Source organism: Chionomys nivalis, chromosome 4 (assembly GCF_950005125.1).
Source record: "Chionomys nivalis chromosome 4, mChiNiv1.1, whole genome shotgun sequence".
NCBI classification, from domain to species: domain Eukaryota; kingdom Metazoa; phylum Chordata; class Mammalia; order Rodentia; family Cricetidae; genus Chionomys; species Chionomys nivalis.
Genome location: NC_080089.1, coordinates 81,138,581 through 81,155,174, shown reverse-complemented (window position 1 = coordinate 81,155,174; position 16,594 = coordinate 81,138,581). Strand labels below are relative to the sequence as shown.

At 42.3% G+C, this 16,594-nt stretch overlaps 1 protein-coding gene across 1 annotated transcript; it reads left to right on the top strand.

Moving 5' to 3' along the window:
- Positions 1–3,150: 3,150 nt before the first annotated feature.
- Positions 3,151–5,287, top strand: LOC130872562 (RNA-binding protein EWS-like). The gene has a single exon (XM_057766687.1). It carries the CDS (start codon positions 3,151–3,153, stop codon positions 5,116–5,118), a length of 1,968 nt encoding a protein of 655 aa, XP_057622670.1. The 3' UTR covers positions 5,119–5,287.
- The last annotated feature ends 11,307 nt before the right edge of the window (positions 5,288–16,594 follow it).

Genomic DNA, 16,594 nt, shown 5'->3' with positions numbered 1-16,594 from the left:
GCAATTATATTTGGCCAGAGTACAATTACTAATTGCTAACTGTTGAGTAAGACATCAAGGAAAGAACAAGATAGCTTCCAGGTGGAAAACCGATTCTGACTCTCATGCCAGCTCTGTGGAATGGCGTTGTGAGGCTGAGTCCTGCCGCGGGCAGCAGAGAACACGGTGATTGATTCTGTCTTCAAAGGAGTTAGGAGGGGTAGGGATTGTGGTACACAGATCTTGTAATTGTTCTCCCTAGACTAATTACTGGAAAAGGAAGGATTCACTACCCACGAACTGTCAATCCAGCGTTAGAAGGAAGAATGCGTTTGTCAGAGAGACAGTACATCACTCTGCTGTGTTCTGCACTGTAGGGTAAACCCTGCTTCTAACAGACTTACCTTGTCAAATTGCATCTTGATCTAAGGACTCACAGTGTCGCAGAATGCAGCCAACAACTGCTCTCAGTTAGAACATGAGGATTCTGGAATTAAAGGTCTTGGTACCTTAAAGCATCGTTATCTGAAGACAAATTTAATTAGCAATTCTAAATGAACTATATTGAATATTAGGCCAGACATTTCTGAAGGGAAATGTAGTTTTAAGGTTCACAAAAGCGGATCATGTAGATGTTCTTCCTTTCAGCCACGTACTTGAAGAACAATGTCCACCATAGGGCTCTTTGGCTCAGGGCTAACACCCAGAACTTGCAGGGAAAGTTATCGTGGTTGAAAGGCGGCTGACCATCTTGCTTGCTGCTGCAGATCTGTTACAGCCCCTGAGCTAACAGAAAGAAAGTGCCTCTGCTCCTTCACCTCCCTGTCATCCCACTTTTCTCTTCTTTCGTGTCAGTCAGCCTCCTCCTGTCTGGCTCATCACACATGTGGTCTCTAAGGCACCCTTCCCCACTCAGTCTTTTCTGGACCTCTTTCCAATACTCGTCTTTTAAGTCTTTCCCTCTATGGTATGGTTCTTCTCCCATTTTTATGAAGTTATTTACTACAAAGCTAAATATTAGTTTAAGCCAGAATAAATGTTCACTTTTAAGTAATGCAGCTCAATAAATTATATATATCGGGAGAAATTCCACTGAAGCAATTTATTCAGGATTTTTCTTTTATAGAGGTTTCAATCAGTTGACTGTTGTTTCATTTTCCTTTGTTTCAAACTGCATGTTATGTTTTGAAATTGTTCATGGGATTTAAATAGAGGTGGCCATTCCTTCCTGTTAGATGCGCTGAGCAGACGTGGGCACAGTCATCATCCTAGGTGACACTTTGAGGAAGAAGCCACTCAACATCTTAGGACTGCTTCCTTCTTCCTGCTTCCAGCTTAATCAGGAGGTGAAGCTGTGCCAGGTCCAGCTTTTAAATGACCCTTTCTTCAGTGCCCTTAGGGTTCTGAATGCTGGAGATGCTAGGAATTTTAGGAAGGACATAGAACTGGCTTGATCTGTTTTTGCAAGGCAAAAGCTATGTTAGTGCTCAGTGACAGAGGACTTCTGGATTTGCATTCAAATGAGAATGAGACTGGTGGGACACCCTGTCCCAGCTAGACTGCATTTTGCTGGGATCTGTCTTCCTCCCCCGCCAATCTTCTGCAGTACAGTGCTCAAGATGTATAGGAAACAAAAGTAAACCATTGGAAATTTCCTCTTTGTTTTCCTGTCCGAAGAGGAAATGAGTCTACAGACAGTTATGGGAGGGATGTCTCCCTGGAGGGATGCAGTAATGTATTTACTGTGTTCTCGGGTTCTTCTCCTTTGTCCTTTTAATTTTTTGCTCCCTTCATCATTCCAATCATTCCAAAATCTCCCATCTCCTCTCTCTCTCTCTCTCTCTCTCTCTCTCTCTCTCTCTCTCTCTCTCTCCTTCTCTCTCTCTCTCTCTCTGCTATTGTGAAGACTTGAACTCTCAGTGCCTTCTTAAACTATTTCAGAGAGCACAGGAAGAGAATGGCCCTATTGGTTTCCCCTGTGTGGCAATTCTTTCTACTGTCCCGCCTTAGGTTTACTGACTGTTTCTGTTTGGCTTGCTTGTTACTGAAATATCCTGGGCTTTTTGTTTTTGTTTTTTCTTTTCTCTATCTAACTGGCTTTAATTACTGTTTTTATCCATATGGGTCTTAATGAATGTTGTTTTACTTTGAAGTTTTTCATATACTTGTTGGGCTTGGCATAGCAAGGTTTTGTTGTGGAAGCTGCATTAAAATTGATTCTTCCCCTACTCAGCCTAACTGTCACAGCTAAGAATGATGGGATTTCTCCTGAGATATGCTAGTCCTTGTTAATTCTTACATATACCCACATTTATCTTTACAAAACAAACTAGAGTAATCTAACTTGCTAGAGATATTTTTATTTCCCCCAGGAACATAAATTTTAGGTTGGGTATCAGATGTATTTTCTATCATTTGTTAAAAATATCAGGACTTTGTTTCTCCTTTCTTCTTTGATACATTTCTATTTATTATATTTCTCCCTTTGTATATTATCATAAGAATATTTAATCTATCTTCCTTGCCAAACAATGGAGGGGTAAGGCTCAGAGTGTGATTTGAGCTCAGTTTGGCTGTCTTTATTTGCCTCATATGTCTATGGGTGTCTAAGGAATATCAGCTACCATGTAGGCTACTATATAAGTAAAAGACATCAAAGAGAAAAATTGACTAAACTTTATAATTTTCAATTCAAAATTTAAAAAACTGAATGAATAATGTGTATTCAAATTTTTCCTAATGTGTGGTTATTAACGTTTTCTTACTTATCAACTTTGTTAGATGACTACTACACAGCTTTGGAAAGCGGCTTTAGTTTATTTTGTCTTCTTCGCATTCTCCCAGCACTCTCCTCAGCTCTGCCACTCTCTCTGTCCCATGCTCAATTTTTACTTCATTTATTGATCGCCTTATATCACTTTAGGATGGGAGTTAGACTTCTAGTTCTTAACCACTTCTTTTTTTGGTGGGATCTCTCACATTGCACGGAGGCACGAGAAGATGGGGCATACCCGTAGGTATGCGAGGATGGGCATACCCATGAGGCATGTAAAGGTGGGCATAACCACAGTGCTGAGTGCGTCTCCTAACTTCCCCAACTGTATGCATTTTGTTGTGACTTGAAATTATCCATGTTTAAAATATTTAAAATTGGAGGAGGAAGGCGAGAAAATGGTGTCCACGGATTACAGTACCTACAGCCAAGCTGCAGCCCAGCAGGGCTACAGTGCTTACACCGCCCAGCCAACTCAAGGATATGCACAGACCACCCAGGCATATGGGCAACAAAGCTATGGAACCTATGGACAGCCTACTGATGTCAGCTATACCCAGGCTCAGAGCACTGCCACCTACGGGCAGACAGCATATGCGACTTCTTATGGACAGCCTCCCACTGGTTATACCACTCCAACTGCCCCTCAGGCCTACAGCCAGCCTGTCCAAGGATATGGCACTGGTGCTTATGACACCACCACTGCTACAGTCACCACAACCCAGGCCTCTTATGCAGCTCAGTCTGCATATGGCACCCAGCCTGCCTACCCAGCCTATGGCCAGCAGCCAGCAGCCACTGCACCTACAAGACCACAGGATGGTAACAAGCCCGCTGAGACTAGTCAACCTCAATCTAGCACAGGGGGTTATAAACAGCCCAGCCTAGGATATGGACAGAGTAACTACAGTTATCCCCAGGTACCTGGGAGCTACCCCATGCAGCCAGTCACCGCACCTCCATCCTATTCTCCTACCAGCTACTCCTCTTCACAGCCAACTAGTTACGATCAGAGCAGTTACTCTCAGCAGAACACCTATGGGCAACCAAGCAGCTATGGACAGCAGAGTAGCTATGGTCAACAAAGCAGCTATGGGCAGCAGCCTCCCACTAGTTACCCCCCTCAGACTGGATCCTACAGCCAGGCTCCAAGTCAATATAGCCAACAGAGCAGCAGCTACGGGCAGCAGAGTTCATTCCGACAGGACCACCCCAGTAGCATGGGTGTTTATGGGCAGGAGTCTGGAGGATTTTCCGGACCAGGAGAGAACCGGAGCATGAGTGGCCCTGATAACCGGGGCAGGGGAAGAGGGGGATTTGATCGTGGAGGCATGAGCAGAGGTGGGCGGGGAGGAGGATGCGGTGGAATGGGCGCTGGAGAGCGAGGTGGCTTCAATAAGCCCGGTGGACCCATGGATGAAGGACCAGATCTTGATCTAGGCCTTCCTATAGATCCTGATGAAGATTCTGACAACAGTGCAATTTATGTGCAAGGTTTAAATGACAATGTGACCCTGGATGATCTGGCAGACTTCTTTAAGCAATGTGGGGTTGTCAAGATGAACAAGAGAACTGGGCAACCCATGATCCACATCTACTTGGATAAGGAGACAGGAAAGCCTAAAGGTGATGCCACAGTGTCCTATGAAGATCCGCCAACTGCCAAGGCTGCTGTGGAATGGTTTGATGGAAAAGATTTTCAAGGAAGCAAACTTAAAGTTTCTCTTGCCCTAAAGAAGCCTCCAATGAACAGCATGCGGGGTGGCATGCCACCTCGTGAGGGCAGAGGGATGCCACCACCACTTCGTGGAGGTCCTGGTGGCCCGGGAGGTCCTGGAGGGCCCATGGGTCGCATGGGAGGCCGTGGAGGAGACAGAGGGGGCTTCCCCCCACGAGGACCACGGGGCTCCCGAGGGAACCCCTCTGGAGGAGGAAATGTCCAGCACCGAGCCGGAGATTGGCAGTGTCCCAATCCGGGCTGTGGAAACCAGAACTTTGCCTGGAGAACAGAATGCAACCAGTGTAAGGCCCCCAAGCCTGAGGGCTTCCTCCTGCCACCCTTCCCACCTCCGGGTGGTGATCGTGGCCGAGGCGGCCCTGGTGGTATGCGGGGAGGAAGAGGTGGACTTATGGACCGTGGTGGTCCTGGAGGAATGTTCAGAGGTGGCAGAGGTGGAGACAGAGGTGGCTTCCGAGGTGGCCGTGGCATGGACCGAGGTGGCTTTGGTGGAGGAAGACGAGGTGGTCCTGGGGGTCCTCCTGGACCATTGATGGAACAGATGGGAGGAAGAAGAGGCGGACGTGGAGGACCTGGGAAAATGGATAAAGGCGAGCACCGTCAGGAACGTAGAGACCGGCCCTACTAGAGAGACCTGCAAAGCTGCATTGACGACCAGATTTATTTTTTAAACCAGAAAATGTTTTAAATTTATAATTCCATATTTATAATGTTGGCCACAACATTATGATTATTCCTTGTCTGTACTTTAGTATTTTCACCATTTGTGAAGAAACATTAAAACAAGTTAAATGGTAGTGTGCTGAGTTTTTTTTTTTTTCCTTTTAAAGATGGTTGTTTTAAGATTTAACAATGGGAACCCCTTGTGAGCATGCTCGGTATCATTGTGGAGAACCAAGAGGGCCTCTAATTGTAACAATGTTCATGGTTGTGATTTTTTTTTTAAATAAAATTCCAAATGTTTATAAACTGTCAAAAAAAATAAAAAAAAATAAAATAAAATATTTAAAATTGATTTTATTACTCTAAACCTGCCATGCTTTCTCTTAGAGGTGCATTCTGAATATTTTACCAGTCAGCTATAGAGATATTATTTACTAAGCTTTGAAACTATATTGGGAGATATAAATTTATTTCATTAAATTTTGTTTTTTGAATAAGTTTTAAAATTTAAGACATGGAGATAAACATTTTACTTATTTTTTATTATTATTACTATTATTTTTTGTCTTGATTTTTTTGAGTTATGGTTTCTTTGTGTAGCCCTGACTGTCCTGGGACTAGCTCTGTAGACCAGGCTGGCCTAGAACTCACAGAGATCGGTTTGCCTCTGCCTCCCAAGTTCTGCCACCACTTCCTGGATAATATTTTTCTAATTAATATAACATGAATTTCTTTACTTGCTACAATGACATTTTCACAATTCTTTTTGTTGAAGGAAATTAATTTCTTTATTCAGTGTTGTTTCTCAAAGTTTCTGACATTCAGTTCTCCTTTGGCCCCTTGCCTTCCCATTCTGAGGCATATCCAGTGTCTCACGATTTCACTGAATTGCTGGGTTTGATTTCATGGAACTGCTGAATTAGAGCCTGTGTAGTTTTGTGTCTATTGCTGTTCTTGTTTTTTCCTTTTATATTTTAATATTTTATTGAAGAGTAGATGATTTTTCTCTTTGGAAGTTCCAAAATGTCCTTAGAGGACAAGGTGGTTCAAGCACTTGTTTCACTCGGATAAAAGTTTTTGCTGCCAAATCTGATGACCTGAGTTCCATCCCTGGAATCCCCAGGATTCATGGAGAGAACTGACTCCTGAAAGTTGTCTTCTAATTTCTACACCGCATGCGCGTGCGCACGCACCCATACCCACACCCCCACACACAATACCCACAATTAGAATTAAAAAAATGTAATAAAGAATTTCAAAACTAAAAGCGCTTATAATGTATTCACGGTTAATTTGAGTAGCAGTTTGGCCAGGTTTAAATTACTTGTCCTGACTAGCTGCCCCCCTCCACCACTGTTCTTCCAGTGCATAGTCACTGTTGATGTGTCTGAGTCCTATCAACTTGGAAACTGTCTTTTTATTTTTCTGAAAACTTACTGAAATTTTCTCTTTGTTACTAGCGCTCCACATTTTCTACAGGCATTGTATAAGGAGAGTTCCTTGAGAAATCTGTGCAGTTTAACTTTCAGTTCTGGGGAATGAAACCAGGGCCTCTCATATGTTAGACAAACGTTCTATTTCTCTAGCCCAGCAGACTTTAACTTTGCAAGCACTTTTAGGCTTATAGAAAACAGAGCAGGTACTGTCTAACCTGCAGCATACACCAGTTCTTTATTAGTAACACAGTGCTATGGCACAGTTCCATTATTGTATCCAAAGCCTACAGTTTCTCCATCTTTCCTTATTTATGACTAATTGGCTTTTTAAATATTCTCGGGATTCTGTACCACATCATACTTAGCTGTTGTGTCTTTTTTAGAATTCTCTTGATTGTGAGTTTCTTAGACTTGATTTTTGTGGCCCTGATAATTTCAAGGAATATTTTAGGGTTCCCATTTAGTAGGATTTTAAAATGTTTTTCTCATGATTGGACTGTGGTTGTAGGTCTGCAGGAGATTATAGAAATGCTATTTTTATTAAAACATGTAAAGACTAATTAATATCAAGAAGATTTGTAAGTGTTGACCCTAATAATGTGGCTAAAATACTGTTTTTTAGGTATTTTTAGTTTAAAGCTACTCCTTCTTCTACTCCATATACCACACATTGTGAAGAAATCACAATGGAAATCTTATATTTAAGGAATGAGGAGGATGTTTCCCTTCAATTAGGGTAGAATGACTGCACAGATGTGTTTGTAATCCCTCAGCAAAGGGAGTCTGTCTCTGCTCCATATGTACCAATTCATTTAATGATTTATTTATTTCAGGATGGACTTATTATTTTCTTGTACTTAAAGTTATAATGAAGTACTAATTAATTTTGTTGATTACTTTGTTTCAGCTTTTGTCATTGGGAATGTTTCAGTTGGCTTCTGTAACATTCTTCTGTCAATGCGACCTTCTCTTTCCTAACTACAGTTTTGCCTTCTGTTCTCATAAAAACTCTCCTTGTACATTTTCTATTTTGGTCCTAGAATCAGCCATTTCTCCAATGAGCACTGTTTGTTTTTATTAAGAACAATGGCATTAAAAGCCAAGATTAGGACCGTGGGGTGTGCTTATCGCTCCAGAATGTCATTACTTCTAGGACCTTTCATCTTACACAGTACAGTCATATACATGAACAACTAAGTCATTAATATGCATATATATATATGTAATACATACTACTCTATCTATACATTTCCACACTAAGCTAAACATAAAATTTTATTGATCTCTCTCTGTTTGTGTGTCTGTGTGCGTGTATGTGTGTACATGTTGTGCACCATGTCCATGTTTGACTATCTCCATGCCTAGGACTTGGATACATTGTTAGCACATATGATCTGGCCAGGTTTACTTTAGACTGTGGTCAGGGTGAACACTGGAGCCTTCATGCCTTCTGGTCACCTTTCCTTCCAACTTTTGTAATGAAAAGAAAGTTTTGGCAACAGCATACTATAAAGCCAGGAGGTGGTGGCACACACCTTTATCCCAGGACTGAGGAGGCAGAGGCAGGCGGATCTCTTTGAGTTCGAGGCCAGCCTGGTCTACAAGAGCTAGTTTTAGGACAGGCTCCAAAGCAACACAGAGAAACCTTGTATTGAAAAACTAAAACAACAACAACAACAAACCCAAAAAACTCTACTTATTTGGTAACTTTGATATTGTTTCAAAACTATTTCTTTTATTTTCTGAAATTTGATTACAATTATATCATTCCCCTTTCTCTTTCCTCCCTACAAAACTTTCCATATTCTCCTACTTGCTCTCTTTCAAATTTATGGCCTCTTGTTTTATTAATACACATATGTGTATATGAACATACATGTATGTTCCTAAATACACAGATGTAACCTGCTCAGTCTGTTTAACATTACTTGTAAGTATGTTATCAGGACTGCTCATTTGGCATTGAACAATCAATTGACGTGCTCTTTCAGGGGGAAGACTATTTCTCCAGCTCCTCGGCATTCCTTAGCTATTTGTAGTTCTTTGCGTAGGGTTGAGGTATCATGCATAATCCCTAGTTACATTCTAAATATTTATCTTATACTTAACCCTAATCAGGGAAACTTCTGGTTACAACAGATGGAAAGCCAGGACTAATCAAAACGCAGAGCTGTGGAGTCCAGTCCCAATGGATACATCTGTAACACAACTCCCACACACTCAAGGCTCAGGGATCACTGCTGCGGAAGAGGGGATGGAAGGATTGTAAGAGTTCAAGGATCAGGGAATTGACTGTAAGATTGTGTCTCCTAGGAATGTCAGAAGCTGCATCCATAAAGTCTCACAACATGACTGCCTAAACACGAGCAGGACAAGGACAGCAAAAATGGAGTGCTGCACTTCTAAAGATGCCATCTGTCTGACTTCAACCACAAATATGGAAGGATTGTGATGGCTGGCACATGCACGGCTTCTTAAGATACCTCATAAATTCTTCTCATTTATGCTTCCATATCATCTGATTGATGATGCTAAATATGCACCTCACAGACCCATGAAGATGAACAAGCGCAGTGTATGGAAGCTTCTGACACTGCCTGGGCTTCAGTAAATCCTCATTGAACTGAGTGGATAAATACCCCACATTTGAGATAAAGCAAACCGCTATCATCCTCTTGAAGTAAGGTGTGTCGTAACCAATGGGCACTGTAGGAACGGCCAGCTTTTCTTCTAATAGCTCTGGACAAGAGTGAAATTTATGTAAGATGATTAAAGGTCTGCAGTTCATACTGCTTGATATTGGTTGGTATTCTTTTTTGATAATGATGTGTTAATATATAATTTTCTCCATAAATCTCTACTTAAACTTTCAATTTAAAGCATTTTTTCCTGTAGCACAAAGCAAAGCAAATTTTATTGATTCTCAAATGGTTAATACCCCATAGGGGATTTGTTTTCTTATTTGTTTGTTGATAAAGTTTAATTTCATAATTGATGAGTGCAATTCATTTCCAAAATAAAGGAGCAGGTTTGTTATATGGGAGAGTGTTTTTACATCTCAATAAACTGAGCGGCAGAGACATTCAGCACTTAGGACTGTTTAAAAGTCTCTTCATGTGCACATGGAGATTTGATTACATCCATCTTCATCATTTTATACTAAATAACAAAAGCACCTCTATTTGTGGAAAAAAAGATGATGTGACTTCACCTGTTAGAGATCTTAAGCATTATTAGAGTAATAGAGTTTGTGGAGCATGATGTTCTAGAAGGAAAAAAAAAAGAAAAAACTTAATACAGAATCATCTGTCTCAGTTTTGAAGAAGTCTTATAAAGTCAAAGCTTTATTAAGTTGAAATGAACGTAAATAAATGGTTTTTGATTTATTTTTATAGTGCCTATTGGTCTTCCATGAAGAATGAGAACATTTACAACTCGGGGAGATTTAATGTGGATGTCACAGCAGGATTGGATAGAAGTGCTAACACTGAATAATTGCCTTTTCACAAACTTGTATCTTGATCATAGAGAATATTTGTTTAAAGCACATTTCTGTGCATTCAATTTTGTTTAAGTATAACTCATTAAGAAAACAAAAAGTAACTTTGAAAAAAATCTGAGTTGAAGAAAATGATCCCGTAAAAAGCTCTGATGAGCCATGAAAAGATAATGTTGGATCAAAGAGACTATCTCTTCCACAGCCCATCATGCTGTCTGAGGAGCATTAAACGCTGACCTGATTTGCTCGTGCTTGCCAAAAATTATGCCTAGCCAAGAGTACTTAGAGCTTGCTTATAGAAAGATAGTTCAAGGTTATCTTTTGTAAAATATTGAATGTGCCACCTCTGTGAAAAATCACCCAAGGCAACAAACAGAAAACACCCTTCTACTTTGGGTCTGAGATTTACTACCATTGTATGCCCTTCAGTATATACAACTTTAGGGAAACATGCTTCCAAGGGTCTCCCGTGGGGCTTCTTAGTTCATACTTTTTATCCAAATAGAAGGATACAAATCCTTAACTCATCATTCCTGACAAGCTGAAAGTGTTCCCATTGGCAGCGGTTAGAGGAGAAATGAGGTGAGCATGAGAAGAGCAGAACCAACAATTATTGAGTGCCTTATGTACTCCACACTCAATAATAGTAACAGTGGTAAATAATATGTTTAAGCAATTGTTGTATGACATGATTGATGTGGATCGTTTCACTTCCCATGAGATAACCATAAAAGAAATGCTCCTGTTTAATTTATGCAGGGCAAATGATACCCTTCAGGGCTAAGTAACTTTACTGGATGTAAAACAGACATTTGACTCTCCTGTTCCAAACACCAAACCAGTTTACAACTGTTAGTTTATGTAACTGTAGGCTTGGTGTTTTGTTTATTACGTCCATTTTTAGGACTTGGAAACAGGCAAGGTTTAGATTGTTTGTCAAGGAGTGTATGAATAACAAGTGTGGCACTCAGAATTAAACCTACATCTATAAATTCAGGGTTGGTATTTTAATATGGAGGGAAATACATGCACTGTGTTGTTTGAAGTGAAGATTGAAGGTATATATTAGAAAGAAATACTTTACTAAAACAAGTATATAGAAGATGTTTTCAATGCACTTTCATATTTGAAGACTGTGGTAAGCAGAGAAGGATGCGGGGAGCCTTCAGTTCTGGTCCTTGTCCCACAAGGGCTTTCTTTCAAGGACTAAAGGATCCCAAGTGGGTCTGGACACAACTTTAACCATGTGCATGACAGGCAAGACTTTTGTTTTCTATTTCATTTCCTCTTCTTTTCTTTTCTTTTTTCTCCGCCTTTTTTCCTTCTTCCTCTCCTTTCTTTTTCTTCTTTCCTTCCCTCACTCTTCTCCATCTCTCACTCTAGGCTGAGGCTGTCCTGAAACTTAACAACACACCCAGACTGGTTTCAAACTCATGACATTTTGCCTTAGTCTCTTGAGCACTGGGATTGGAGTCATGAGACACTGTACCTGGGTTATTGTTTCTCAGAGAGCATTTAGCTATCTGTGCATAGTTCTCTTTTCTCTTCATTTCAGTGGAGAACTCATCTCAGGGTCTGCTTACAGCTGACATGTTGATCTTAACATGTTGTCCCTATTATTTTTAAGCAGGGAGAAGCTCCACAGATGACTAGGTTTGGGATCAAAGTTGAGGGAAGGTAGTCTGTAAACTAACTTGATTTGAATATAGGCTGAAGCTAATTCATCAATATTAGGCCTTTGTTAAGATAACAAATGCTCTTCCCTCCCTTTTAAACCATTGCTTGTGTTACTGTCAGGAACCTTCAGACAGAGTGAGGGTTAGCATAGGGTAAAAACCTAGCCCAGGATTTTACTGTTCAATGTTCCTGAAATATCAACCATTCACTGAATCGAATAAAATAATCCCCATGCAATATTAACTATAATAAATTTAATTATCATGATATTCAACTAGAAAAAGATAGACCAAACTGATAAAATGTCTTATAGTAATATAAATTCTTAGAAAATCTTAAGCCTAGAGGAATCCCTGCATAGGTGCTGAGAAGTCCCATCTGGATGGGTGAGTGTGTGCTATCCTGGGGCGCACTGTCCCGGTAGAGAGCACAAACGCCCCCCCCCCCAGCTCCTGCTGCAAGGCTTTCTTTCCTACACACCCGCCCCCCACCCCCACCCCCAAGCCTGCCTTGTCTGCAAGGTCCTTAGCTGTGGAACAGTTTCCTGCCCTTTCACTAAGGCTACCAACCCAGAGCAGTGAGGGCCTGACTAGAGGGCAGGCCTCAAGGTCCCCGCCAGGGAAAGCGGGCCCCCGCTGCTGGGGCTGCAGTCTCTGCTGTGATCTCCTGGACCTGCTCTGCCTGCGCCCTACTTCCCTTTGTCCCTGGCTCATTGGGGCATCCAGGAGATCCTGTGTAGGTGCCGAGTAGTTTCATCAGGACGGGTGAGTGTGTGCTATCCTGGGGCGGACGGTCCCGGTAGAGAGCACAAACGCCCCTCCCCCAGCTCCTGCTGCAGGGCTTTCTCTCCTACACACCCGCCCCCACCCCCACCCCCAAGCCTGCCTTGTCTGCAAGGTCCTTAGCTGTGGAACAGTTTCCTGCCCTTTCACTAAGGCTACCAGCCCAGACCAGTGAGTGCCTGACTAGAGGGCAGGCCTCAAGGTCCCCGCCAGGGAAAGCGGGCCCCCGCTGCTGGGGCTGCAGTCTCTGCTGTGATCTCCTGGACCTGCTCTGCCTGCGCCCTACTTCCCTTTGTCCCTGGCTCATTGGGGCATCCAGGAGATCCTGTGTAGGTGCCGAGTAGTTTCATCAGGACGGGTGAGTGTGTGCTATCCTGGGGCGGACGGTCCCGGTAGAGAGCACAAACGCCCCTCCCCCAGCTCCTGCTGCAGGGCTTTCTCTCCTACACACCCGCCCCCACCCCCACCCCCAAGCCTGCCTTGTCTGCAAGGTCCTTAGCTGTGGAACAGTTTCCTGCCCTTTCACTAAGGCTACCAGCCCAGACCAGTGAGTGCCTGACTAGAGGGCAGGCCTCAAGGTCCCCACCAGGGGAAGCAGGCCCCTGCTGCTGGGGTTGCAGTCTCTGCTTGTGATCTCCTGGACCTGCTCTCCCTGCCCCCTATTTCCCTTGGTCCCGGGCTCATTGGGGCCACCAGGAATCCCTGCATAGGTGCTGAGAAGTCCCATCTGGATGGGTGAGTGTGTGCTATCCTGGGGCGCACTGTCCCGGTAGAGAGCACAAACGCCCCCCCCCCCAGCTCCTGCTGCAAGGCTTTCTTTCCTACACACCCGCCCCCCACCCCCACCCCCAAGCCTGCCTTGTCTGCAAGGTCCTTAGCTGTGGAACAGTTTCCTGCCCTTTCACTAAGGCTACCAGCCCAGAGCAGTGAGTGCCTGACTAGAGGGCAGGCCTCAAGGTCCCCGCCAGGGAAAGCGGGCCCCTGCTGCTGGGGCTGCAGTCTCTGCTGTGATCTCCTGGTCCTGCTCTGCCTGCGCCCTACTTCCCTTTGTCCCTGGCTCATTGTGGCATCCAGGAGTTCCTGTGTAGGTGCCGAGAAGTTTCATCGGGACGGGTGAGTGTGTACTATCCTGGGGCGGACGGTCCCGGTAGAGAGCACAAACGCCCCTACACTAAGGCTGCCCAACCAGAGCAGTGAGTGCCTGCCTAGCGGGCAGGCCTCAGCAACCCCCGAAAGGGAGTGCAGGCACCTCCAGCTTGTACTGCAGTGTCGCCTGTGTTCTACTCGACCCCGCCCGACCCCTTGCATTCGGCCTTCTTTACGCGGGTCATTGGAATACCACGCATCCATGTTTTGGTGTTGAGGAGTTCATCTGGAAGGGAACGGTTCCTGCCCCTACACTGAGGAGATACACCTAGAGAGTTAGTCACAGCAAAGACTGGTCCAAGACATCAGGCCTCTCCTGGCTCCATTTGAAGGAAAAGATGGGCAGGCGCCAATGCAAGAATTCCCCCAACAACTTGAAAGGCAACGTGACATCACCAGGATCCAGGAATACCGAAATGAGAAGTGTACACCCTAATCCAGAAGAATTAGAAGAATTCGACTCAAAAGTGAATTTTATGAAAATAATAGAGGACCTTAAACAGGAGGTGAAAAACTGCCACAACCAATTAGAGATTACAAACAAAAAGGTAGAGGAAATGAATAAATCTCTCAAAGATACCCAAGAAAACCAAGAGAAACAAGAAAAAGTAATCAAACAGGTAAGGGAAACGGTTCAAGACTTGAAGAATGAAGTGGAAGTAATAAAGAAAACACAAACCGAGGGAAGGATGGAGATGGAAAATTTGAATAAACGAACAGGAACTACAGAGACAAGTACCACCAACAGATTACAAGAGATAGAAGAAAGAATCTCAGACACTGAAGATACCATAGAGAAAATAAACACTCTCATCAAAGAAAACAGCATAACCAACAAATTCTCATCACAAAACATTCAGGAAATCTGGGACACAATAAAAAGACCAAACCTAAGAATAATAGGGATAGAAGAAGGAGAAGAAGTACAGCTCAATGGTCCAGAAAATATATTTAATAAAATTATAGAAGAAAACTTTCCCAACCTTAAGAAAGATATTCCTTTGAAGGTCCAAGAAGCATACAGAACACCAAATCGACTGGATCAAAAAAAAACATCTCCTCGTCATATAATAATCAAAACACAAAACATACAGAATAAAGAAAGAATATTAAGAGCTGCAAAGGAAAAAGGTCAAGTTACCTATAAAGGTAAACCTATCAGACTTACACCTGATTTCTCTATGGAAACCATGAAAGCCAGAAGGTCCTGGATAGATATACTGCAGAAACTACGAGACCATGGATGCAAGCCCAGACTACTATACCCAGCCAAGCTTTCATTCACTATAAATGGAGAAAACAAAATTTTCCAGGATAAAAACAAATTTAAACAATACGTAGCCACAAATCCAGCCCTTCAGAAAGTAATTGAAGGAAAATCACAAACCAAGGAGTCCAACAATGCCCACAATAACTCAGACATCTAATGACCCTTCACCAGCACAACTTGAAGAAGGGAAACACACAAACTCTACTACCAAAAGAAGGAAAGAAAGAAAGAAAGGAAAAATGACCGGAGTTAACAACCACTGGTCATTAATATCACTTAATATCAATGGACTCAACTCACCTATAAAGAGGCACAGGCTAAGAGATTGGATACGAAAACAGGATCCAACATTCTGTTGCTTACAAGAAACACACCTCAACCACAAAGACAGACATCTACTCAAAGTAAAGGGCTGGGAAAAGGTTTATCAAGCAAATGGACCTAAGAAACAAGCAGGTGTGGCCATACTAATTTCTAAGAAAGTTGACTTCAAACTAAAATCAATCAAAAGAGATGGAGATGGACATTTTTTACTCATAACAGGAACAATTCACCAAGATGAAGTCTCAATCCTGAATATCTATGCCCCTAATATAAAAGCACCCACTTATGTAAAAGAAACGTTACTAAAACTCAAGGCAGTCATCAAACCACACACACTAATAGTAGGAGATTTCAACACTCCTCTCTCACCAATGGACAGGTCAATCAGACAGAAACCTAACAGAGAAATAAGAGGATTAAGGGAGGTAATGAATCAAATGGACTTAACAGACATCTATAGAACATTCCACTCAAATAAGAAAGAATATACCTTCTTCTCTGCAGCTCATGGAACCTTCTCGAAAATAGACCACATACTCGGTAACAAAGCAAACTTACACAGTTACAAAAAAATATCGGTAACCACCTGTGTCTTATCAGATCACCATGGATTAAAGTTAGAATTCAACAACAATGCTATCCCCAGAAAGCCTATGAACTCATGGAAATTGGACAGTCAACTACTGAACCACACCTGGATCAAGGAAGAAATAAAGAAAGAAATTAAAGTCTTTCTTGAATTCAATGAAAACGAAGACTCAACATACTCAAACCTATGGGACACTATGAAAGCAGTGCTAAGAGGAAAGTTCATAGCATTAAGTGCCCACATAAAGAAAACGGAGAAAGCACACATTGGAGACCTAATAGCCCACCTTAAAGCTTTAGAAAGAAAAGAAGCAGACTCACCTAGGAGAAGTAGAAGACTGGAAATAATCAAATTGAGGGCTGAAATCAACAAAATAGAAACACAGAAAACAATCCAAAGAATCAATGAAACAAAAAGCTGGTTCTTGGAGAAAATCAATAAGATTGATAAACCCCTATCCAAACTAATCAAACGGCGGAGAGAGAATACGCAAATTAACAAAATCAGAAACGAAAAGGGAGACATAACCACAGACACAGACGAAATTCAGAGAATCATTAGATCTTACTACAAAAACCTGTATGCCACAAAATTGGAAAATGTAAAAGAAATGGACACTTTTTTAGATAAGTACCATATACCAAAGTTAAACCAGGACCAGGTGAACAATCTAAATAGACCTGTTAGTCGCGAAGAATTAGAAGTTGTTATAAAAAAC